This window comes from Magallana gigas, chromosome 4 (assembly GCF_963853765.1).
Source record: "Magallana gigas chromosome 4, xbMagGiga1.1, whole genome shotgun sequence".
NCBI classification, from domain to species: Eukaryota; Metazoa; Mollusca; class Bivalvia; order Ostreida; family Ostreidae; genus Magallana; species Magallana gigas.
Genome location: NC_088856.1, coordinates 5,458,187 through 5,469,185, shown reverse-complemented (window position 1 = coordinate 5,469,185; position 10,999 = coordinate 5,458,187). Strand labels below are relative to the sequence as shown.

Here is a 10,999-nt window from a genome sequence, read left to right as displayed (position 1 = left end):
AAGGTTGTTCCACAATGTAGAACTGGCCACGTCGAACCGCCTGTCCCAATACAACCTAGTCCGCGCACGCGACTGAACAAGGTGCATAGAGCTCTCTGAGCGCAGAGACCTATTTGGCTTGTAGACCTGGACCAGTTCTTGTATATAAAATGGCGAAATTCCGTGTAAGGCTTTGAAAGCCTGTAGGATCAGCTTGTATTGAATTCGCTGCTCGATTGGAAGCCAGTGTAACTTGACCAGCACTGATGTTATGTGGTTATATTTCCTAGTACGCGTTATAATCCTAGCGGCTGTGTTTTGAACCCTTTGAAGTCTTGACAAGGAACTGGTACATTCACCGTGTAGTAAGGCATTGCCGTAGTCCAAACGAGATGTCACAAGTGAGCATACAAGGGTTTTACTAGCGCTTTCTGATGTTAAGGGTCGAATGCAACCAATATTCCGTAGTTGGTTGTAACATGATTTTGTGATGTTTCGAACCTGGTGATCCATGTTCAGTAACGAATCAAAATTGACACCTAAATTTTTTACAATTGATGAGACGCTAATTTTGTTGCCGTCAAAATTGATGCTGAGTTCGTTGAAGTAATTAATTTTGTGTTTTGGACAATTAGCTCTGTTTTTTTCTTGATTAATCTCCAAATAGTTGGAACGCATCAAAGAACCAATATCAGACAGGCAAGTCTGCAGACGAGATGCTATATCTATCCATTTGCTAGTAGGTGTAATTGCAATATACAATTGAGTATCGTCAGCATAGCACTGAAAATTCATGTTGTGTTTACGGCAAATATCACATATAGGTTTAGCAAATAGGCTGTAAAGCTTTGGTCCAAGGACCGAACCTTGTGGAACACCAAAATTCAATAGAAAGTCTCTATACTTAGACTGGCCTATAGCAATACTTTGCTGTCGATCACTGAGATATGACTGTATCCATGACAAGGCAGCACTCGTTATTCCAAAAGAAAATTCTAGGCAATTCATAAGAATAGTGTGGTCTATCACATCAAATGCTGCAGATAAGTCCAGCGTCAACAGAACAACACACATTCCTTTGTCTAGAGCAGATGTTATGTCATGATGGACTCTCAAGAGTGCTGTCTCCGTAGAATGATAAGCACGGTATGCTGATTGTTGTCCATCATGCAGATTGTTTGATTGTAAATGACCTTCTAGCTTAGAATTGATAACATGTTCAAGGACTTTAGAAATAAATGAAAGGTTAGAGACAGGACGGTAGTTCTTTAACACCTCTTTGTCTAATCCCTGCTTTTTCAGAAGAGGACGAACAACGGCGTTTTTCAGTGATGTCGGGACAGTTGATTCTAAGATAGCTTTGTTTATGATGATTGTGATTGTTGGGAGAATGGTATCAACACAGGACTTCAAAACAGATGTTGGAATCGGGTCTAATTCGCACGATTTTGGTGGAGAAACCATAATGATCTTCCAAACATCTGTTTTTGATGCTGATTTAAAGCAATAGAGAGGTTTACCTTTAAATTTGGTGTCTGCTCTTAATACATCCACATGGGTCTTTGTTTTTAAGACAGAGAGATGGTCTCAAATAGTGGTAATTTTATCTTAGAAAACATCAACCAATTTGTCACTAAATAATTTTATCGATACAAGAATTTAGGTACCTAAAAAGTACAGTAGTTTTTCATCTATTGCGCTGTGTTAAAATTGTACTTCTCTAGTAGCAATGTGTGTATATCATTCACGATTTAATGAATTTCAGTTTAACATTGTATTAAACAGTTTCGGTCAGAAAATATCCAGAAAATGTAGAAAATCTTTTGTGAAGGGAATTTCCATAATTGTCTGCTTTTTTAACCCACACATGAGTCCCGGCAGCAAGTCTTGCAATGACCAAATTGCCACCATTAACCGCATGGCTAAGATATCCAAACCCCAATGTTCCGTGAGAGGATTCTAAAACGGTGTCCATCCCAGAGGCATCCAAAGTCAACAGGTTCCAGTGAAATACGTATGTCCCTGTGAGTGGGACAGTAAATATCCCATCGGTATGTTCGTAAGCATTAGCTGTATCCACTAGTTCGAAATTAAAGACGATTGGTTGACCTTTACCAACGGAGTGTAAATCATGTGACAGTCGTGCGTGAAATACTGCAAGTTGCCCAGATGCAGCCGAGCTCAACAATAGCTTTCTGCCACCTATAACAAAATAAAGTACTGTTGAATCATTAGAATTCGTGGGACTCAATGTTCGAGGTATTTGTGGGGAGTCCTCCCCCATTAATTTACAACCTCGACAAAAACAAATTTACGAAGAGTTAGTATTCTTATGAAATTGAAAAGCAACATATCCAAGAAATTTCATTCCCACGAATAACAACCAAAAACCCATAATCAACGAAAATTGGCCACCGTAAATTTAAACGAGTCCACAGTACATGTATATAGGTGTGTTCGTGTGCTTTATTTTTACACCCTTACGTAACTTACATATCCACATTGTTCTTTAACTACTTTTACTACAAATCACATATTGCAAACTATCAGAATGATCATAGCACTTGACCATCTTCTCTAGCCAAGGGAGACGATCAACGGTGTTTTCCTATTCATGAATAGAGATGCACGGACGATAGAAATCCCCTTGGATCGTCACCCTTTGCTAGCAAGGATGCATTTTGCAAGCCTTGCACATTCATGTATTTAGTTATCTTCGTGAAAACATGACCAGTATTATTAAACAACCAGTTTTAATTATATTTTCTTACTTACGCAATACTGTTTGGTGGTCGGTGTCAGCTCAAGAAGGACAGTATTTTGTTTTTTCTAAAATATCGGAGATTATAGAGTCTTTCTTCCTATTTTCAGTTTCAAGTTTCTCTAATCAGTCTAATATTTTGGTAAGTTTTTCATCCTCTGATGCCTGTGTAACGTGACATGCGACCGCAAATAACACAACAATTACATGTAGTGCACTACTCATTTCTAGTGCCCGGCGCTTCATGATTGTGTCACCTGAGCTGTTAGATAAGATATTATATACGCTGCACGCTCTTATTAGTACTGGGAACATGATTTTGCGGCCTATTTTGTTTCAATTTTACTAGTGCGTTGCAGAGAGACGAGATGTTATTTCTTTTTGATATTTTATACATAAATGTATCATATAATGATATCTTTTAAAAGGCTTATTTTGCTTTTTTATTTCCTATCATTAAACAATAATGAATCGAAATCTGAACTAATTATGATATTATTTTGTAATTTTATCATTAATGGACAGCTTAAGTCTGTCCAAGATTATTATTTCCCCAATATTTTAATGAAATTTAACAAACAATTACATACTTATCAAGAAGTACACTTGAAATTGATGAAAGGAACACGATTTACACATCATCTCTTTTCACCCCCCCCCCCCCAACCCACCCACCCTAAGAAAAAATTGCAGGAGCATAACAAATTTCTTATGAAGATGTATAGCTGATCTCATAAGATCTGACACATCTAACGTGCTAACGCGGTTTACGTGATTTTTTTGTTGAATTATGCTACCTTTAGAACCCACATGAACCACCAACAAAAGTACATTATTATCGTGCAAATGAATTTTGGGGTTTTTCAAAATTAATTGCAAAAACCTCTTAAACATTTCAAACTATAAACACTTTTATTTATGAAAAATTGCTAAACATATCTTTCAAAGTTATTATGTGTGTTGTCTAGAACAACTAGCAAGTTCAGATCATGACTCAGAATTTTCAACATGGGTAATAAACGGGTATCAGAATATTGAAGAGCGAGTTTTAAGCAAGATAACAGTACGTTCTTCCGTTCTAAAATCACAAGTGTAGCTTTATCTGCCCTCCATGGTGTGTGAAGCAATGTGCGGAGAAGTTCTACATCCACGGCAGAACCACACTGTGATAACCGTGTTGCCATTATCAAGATTACCCAAGTTGATACAGGACCGGTGTTGTATAGCAGTTTTTCCCCCATGGTAGCTTTTCCCCCCGGAAAACCTACTATATAGTAGCCTTTCCCCCCCGGGGGGAAAAGCTACTATATAGTAGCTTTTCCCCCATAGTAGGGTTTCTCCCTCACGTTTTTGGTTCAGATTTTATAAAAAATATTTATGGAAATCCAGTTAGGATTAAAATCAATGTTTCTACACTCCCAAGTTGCATACATGTATATCTGCATTCATCTGTACAGGTTAAGTTTCGTTTTGCCGATTTATTATTTTTATAGACAATGCTGAAAGTTGAACATGTGTGTAATGGAATTACACATAGAACTTAATTTAGGTAATTTATTGAAAAAAAGTTTTACAAGTTCTGAAATTGTATTAAACGAGAATGTTTTAAGAATTTCTTGATAAATCTATCAGACTGTTTGTCTGTTTGTGAGAATTTCATCCAGGCTAAACCTCCGTTTTAGAGGAAAATTGTTTCCGATGTTTCAGAGCCCGATTCTTAAAATCCTTTTATAATAATTATAGTGCATATTCTTTAGGGTCCAATGTCTCATAAACTAGAGATGACCATATTACCATATTTTTATAGTGGCAGTGATTTACCACTTGAAGATGACTCTGAAAATTTCAGCCCTCAGGGTAGTGACCCTTGATGTTTCAGGGCCCTGTGTTTAAAACCCCATTATAATGATTGAATAGTGTTCTATAAGTGGGGACCCGAATCTCAAATTCTAGAGATGACCAATTAACCATATTTTCACAGTGGTAGTGGTATACCACTAGTAGATGTCACCAAAAATTTAAGCCCCCATGCAGGGTAGGAGCCTTTGTTGTTTTCGAGCCCGATGTTTGAAATCCAGTTATAAAGAATATGTATTTTTAGGGCCCCATATCTCAAAAACTCTAGATAACCCCATGCACCTTTTTTTACGGTCATTTAAAAGTAAAAACATCATTTAAAAATACACAATCACTCATATATTTCTTTATCAAAATGATTGAAAATTACATTTAATTCTGCTGCTTTTTTTTAAATTTACGAACAAAATTTTTTAAAAAGGTACCCGAGAAAAATTCATTATTCTTCAAAACATTTAATCAATTCATAAGATGACTAATGATATAATAAATAATTAGATAAATAAATCAATGAAAAGGAGAAACCGAAAATCAAAAATAAATAACCAACCTAAGCGCATATACGACTTTTTTACTTGTTAGTTGATTAGAAGAACAAGCTTATATTTTAAAAAAAGTCAGCTCATCACAATATATGTGTTGGTTGTTTTTGGGGGGTTTTTTTGTTTTGGTTTTTTTAATTACCCTTGTTTAATTGTTCGTAGAAATGATATGGTACACAAGTAAATTTTAATTGCAAAAATATGAAACAAATTATTATAGTATAAATTTTTAGGTAATTGAATCGTATATCTTGATTTATATGGCATCGATTTCAAAATTGTACATTTATAAATCAAGTTGCAAACATAAAAGTGGAATAATTAGCAAATGGTGAGTGACAATATAAACATAAAGCTAGTTCAGGCTCCATTTCACATTTTCCAAAGTAACCAGCAAAGATACCGACATTGTTCTGGTTGTGAAGACATTTCATTGTTTTTTAAAATGTTTACATCATAATTTCTCGCGTTTCGTAGAAATGTGCTTAAAAATATGAATATGCGTAACTTTAAAACGAAATTGTAAACACTAACTTTACACATGCTTTTAATACATAATTAAAATACCCCTCACCCATGATTTCGAACCCCATCAATCAAAGTAAAACTAAAACATTTCAGTTTCTCATTATATCATTGCACCCTGTCTCCCGTTTGATATTTAGAAGAAGAAATATATTATAATTGTTTTTAAGCTTATACATTGATGGTAATACATTGGAAAATTAAATTTCCAAACCGGCTTTTTCTCACTCAAATGTGTTCTCACGTGTTAATAACGTCGAAGTCAAAACTGTAGATAAGCATCGATTAGATGAAAAAGATTCGAGGTATTCCGAAATCCGTGTAAAAGGTGTTCCAAAAAAGGGTGAGAACAGGTGAAATAAACGATGATGACATATGCATGTTATGAAGGCGCATGCCTTAGTTCATATTTGGGGTTGAAAAAAATAAATGCCATGATTATCCTTTTTTGTGAGAAATTAATATCATATCAGTTATTGCAAATTATTGTCACGAATGGTCCGCAATAAAGATGGCCGGAAAGTAAAAATGGGGGAAAAATCCACTATATAGTAGGTTTTCCGTGGGGGTAATCTGGCTATAAAAAGGGGGAAAGCCCACTATATAGTCAGCTTTCCGTGGGAGAAAAACTGCTATATAGCCAGTTTTCCGGGGGGAAGAACTGCTATATAGCCATGTTTCCGGGGGGAAAGATGGCTAGGGGGAAAAGGCACTATATAACACCGGATACCAGGTCTGACCGTCATCAACTGTCCGATTCCAGGAAGTTAGTGACAACCTATAACCTTCAACATATATTAAAACATTGAAAAAGAAATGTACACACATTTTTAAGTCTATAAACCGGACGAAGTTTCACATTGTCCTAGGCTCTCTGGTAAACAAAACATACTTAATTTAAAATATGCAACACAATAGCTTCGTGGTTTTTTTTACCGATATATATATATATATATATATATATATATATATATATATATATATATATATATATATATATATATATATATATATATATATATAGCACAGGGAAATTCACTTTTGTTGGAGCTTCACCTCCGCCCCGACCGAGGCTTGAACTCACGAATGGAACCCATTCTTCTAGCAGTAAGCAGCCACCGCGCCACCCACTTGGCCATCTAGGCAAGACAAAAATCTTGCGTTCGATGACGAACGGAACCTAGCGCGCTGGCCGCGCACTACACAGTCGCTTGAGATACAGGTGGAATACAGTTAAACGACAATTTGAGAGGATTGGAACGATACACATTGCATAGATACACACATATATAATAAGCACAACAATGCAATAACTGTCAAATTGACAGGCCTTAACGGTCTCCTGAGTACAATAGTCCATTCACAAATTAAAATTGTGGAGGAGTTTCATAAATGCATTTAATTGAGTTTCATTATGGAGTAGAAAATTATAACATTGTAATGACATCCACCTCCCTGCCTGAAATCTTTTGGAAAGGACCCGTAATCCTTTCGATTAACACTAGACCTCGTAACAGAGTGTGTGACCTACTACTGAAAAAAGTGTACAGCTTCTATACAAATAATTTTCTTCAGGTATGTTAACTTTCTATATAGATTTTATGTTTATATGTTTTCATAGATAAACTAAAACAAGGAGCATAGTACACTTCTTATTACTTTCCTTTTAAAGGCATACTTGTTTATTTCAAAAAACTGTTTTGTTTCAAATGATAAAAATGCTTGCATCACTATTTTGATCGTACAACTTCCCAATTACATCATATTTAATGATTCATTACTAAATATGAACAAGCGATGGAAGATAACTCTATGAGGATGAAACAAGGGAAGTCAACTCCATTGACTGTTATAATCCTCTTCCCTGAACTCTTTTTAAATGCTTCCACAATATCATTTCGATAACTTTAATGGACATCTTCATTACTGTAGAGAAGAAGATTTTTAAACATTAAGTGCATTAACAGTTTATGGCCATATTGCCCCCCCCCCCCTACGACCTGAACCCCTGACCCAGGGGGCATGAATTTCCAAATTTAGGTGGAGGAGTTTGTGGACATTATAACCATGCATTTAGTTTTTTTCCCACATGTGTGGGCGTAAAGAAGATTTTCTTAGATTTAATACATTTTCACTATATGGTTAAATTGGCCCCGCCCTAAGGCCCTAAGCACTGCCTCAGGAGTCATGAATTTCACAATTTTGGTCGAGGGTCTTATGAACATCATAACCATGCACTCAGTTTTTTCCTCACGTGTGTGGAAGGAGATTTTTGAAAATTAGGCCTTTTTTCATATTTTGCCCCGTCTGTGACCCCCGGGGCATTAATTTAACAATATAGATTTTTCTTACCGTAGAGATGCCTGCCTTCACAATAAAAAGGGTAACAATTAGCCTTGTATTTTTCAAGAAGAAGTGAAAAATGTAAAACTGTTAACGCACAACGCACGACGACGGACGAATACCAATTCCGATAGGTCATCTGAGCGACTCAGGTGGCCTAAAAAGGGTATTCTTTGCACAGCAAAGCAACGACAACTTTTCAAAACATCGACAGCCTTGCGAACCTTGAAACATATCCTGGCCGCGACAGGTTGACGTTGTGTCCTTGGGAAAGACACTTTACATGTATTTCCTCACTCCACCCAAGTGTAAAAATATGTATCTGGCTATAGACAGTGAAAGATATTGTCAGAATGTGAGTGTCTGAGCGCCTTAACGGCTGCCGCACTGAGAAGGCTCTGGAATGGTTTAAGGTCTGCTGGGGTAATAATTGTAAAGCGCTTTGAGAATTGCTTCGGCAATTTAAAAAAGCGCTATATAAAAGCTTGCAATTATTATTATTAAATAAATATTATAGTTATTAAAGATTTGGTATACAAAATGTTTAAGCACAACAAAAAATGTTTCAGTAAATTTCAGTGAATTGAAATAATTATGGATAGATAACTATAGACTTTAAAGCAGAACAATAAATGTTTCAGAAAATTTCATTTCATTGAAATAATTATAAATAGATAACTATAGACTTTAAAGAAACAAAAAAAACATACAGTGCATTATACATTTGCAATTGTTGACTATTCACAAATTGTAGCAACCAGACCACCTGGTTCTAACACGTATGGGCGAAGGGTTTGGGGAGTTCATGGCCGAGTACGTGCTGGGCCAGATTATTTCCCGGGAACACTATTTCTCTCAGATGGCAAAGTACCAAAGACAGAAAACCTGGAGCAGGTATAAACTATTTCGTTTATCTCTTTATTAACCTTTGTGGTGTATATAGAAAATGGGATTGGGTATTTGAAGAAGACAGTCTTTATAACGTTTAACCCTGAATCAATTTCAGATCCAAATTTATCCAGAAACGGTCTTTAACTACATTGACAATTGGATTTCTGGGAACTGGTGCTATTGGCATAAAGAGTATGATTCAGTGTGTATTGGAATGATGTTAATTTACAGCAATTTAAGGGTTTCTTTAATTTCAATTATAAGTCGGCACATATGATTATTTAAACACGTAGGAGCAACTTCTGTTTTAAAGAACTTAGGTTATAACTTGGTTGACAGTTTTACATGATATGAACTATGCCGATTTTTTTTTCATTTTGATTTGTGTAGTTGCTGCTGTTTGCAAGGCTTTTGGGATGACAGTCAAAGGACTTACCAGAACAAAAATCGAATTTACCATATCTGACTTCGATGTTTTTTTGTAAGAAATATTTTTTACGTTTTGTCTATAACAATAACAGTTAATTACGTGCAAGCGCGTAGTGATTTAAAAAATGACTTTTCCTGGAAGATTTCAATAGTTTTCATTATAAATTGTCCATCAAGTGTTTCATTACTTACAATAAATATCAGTGAGCTATTTTGATATATGCAGACAGAGCCAAGATCTCGCCCAATTGCTCGCCTGATGTGACTATGTCTGCAGTGTTCTACCAAGTACGGCGGAAACCAAAGGGATGTTATCTGGAGATGTATTAAATAGCGTGTCAAGAAAAGGTTAATATAGTTTATCAAATTTTCATTAAGTAGCTTCAAAAGCTGTGCCATACTGTGTAAGTTGGTGAAAATGTTGAATAAATAATAATAACTCATTTTTGCAGTAAATTATCACGATCGGAACATCGCTCGGCTTTTTGCGTGATGATTTTCCCGATTTGTAGGAACGATTTTATTATCATTATTATTAATTGTTTTGTTTTCTAGTTTGCTATGACGCTGTTCCGTGTCCAAATTACCATAGATCAAGAGAAGGTCTTTAAAACACTATATGTGTTGAATGCTTTTTACATGAGTTTCAATAAGACCAGACCCCAAAGCTGGACATGGCATTTCAGACAGCAATATTTGCAGCATCAAAATATGCAGTCGGCATTTTGCTTTGTATTATTGAAAATCAAAAATTTTGATACTTGCAGTTTAGGTTTCAAGCTTGTTTACACAACATTTCACTGAGAGCATTGTTTTAGTTGCTACATGTACATGTACAAACACGAATTTGACGTGAGAAAGATAAAATCGTGGGTTTATTGGTCTACACCCAAATTGTCCGCAAAAAACCGTTGAGATATTATGTAGTTATTGATTTTTAATTGATTTTCTTCTTATTTACAGAACACTATCTTCATTAATGTAGGTCGAGGGGAAGTTATTGACGAAGCTTCTGTGTTGAAGGCTTTGAAGTAAGTTTTCTTTATTCATAATTGATAGTTCATACATGCTATTACAGTTGACTCTGCATACATAAATATACTAATAATAGTTATTTTTTCAGGTAAAAATTATTAGATTAATCGGGCTGTAAATATAACCGAACCTGACTAAATTCATTGTATTCAAGCATGATATGTGCCTATTCATATCATGTTTTTTTTTTAGCTCAAAACAATCAAAATATCACAATTGTTAAAGTGTTCTTCTAAAACATACATTTAATATTGTTCTCACAGTAAGTAACTATCATAATTACCTGATGTAAATATAACCATGCATTATATGTTACACTTAACAGCATGGGTTGGATAGGTGGTGCCATTTTGGATGCCATAGACAGGGAACCACTGCCCGCGGACAGTCCGCTGTGGACACACCCAGATGTCATCATTACGCCTCACATATCGGGTCCCGTTACGAATGACAAAGTACAAGCTTTTTATGCCTATATTTTATACATGTTTGTACCAACACACGGAATCGATTTGTAATCTACAAGCATAGTTCATTACATGTCATCAATGACTTTTTTGATGTTTAATCATACCATTGCTAAAAATTGTATAAATTCATTTTACCTTTGTGAATATTTTCTTTATAATATTAAAAC

The 10,999-nt window shown here is 35.3% G+C and overlaps 1 protein-coding gene and 1 long non-coding RNA gene across 2 annotated transcripts in view; one reads left to right on the top strand and one right to left on the bottom strand.

Annotated features, from left to right (window-relative positions):
- The window catches only part of LOC109620656 (glyoxylate/hydroxypyruvate reductase A), a 32,564-nt gene extending 21,649 nt beyond the window's left edge, over window positions 1–10,915 (top strand). Inside the window, exon 8 of the mRNA XM_066081023.1 lies at window positions 10,688–10,915. Coding sequence (XP_065937095.1) covers window positions 10,688–10,880 — 193 coding nt within the window. The 3' untranslated portion in view covers window positions 10,881–10,915. The remainder of the gene's footprint in view (window positions 1–10,687) is intronic.
- LOC136274387 (uncharacterized) lies at window positions 1,850–3,100 on the bottom strand. Its single transcript, XR_010712701.1, has 2 exons — window positions 2,755–3,100; window positions 1,850–2,181 (listed from the first exon to the last, which is right to left on the bottom strand). It is a non-coding gene; the product is annotated as an uncharacterized lncRNA (long non-coding RNA).
- Window positions 10,916–10,999: the final 84 nt, after the last annotated feature.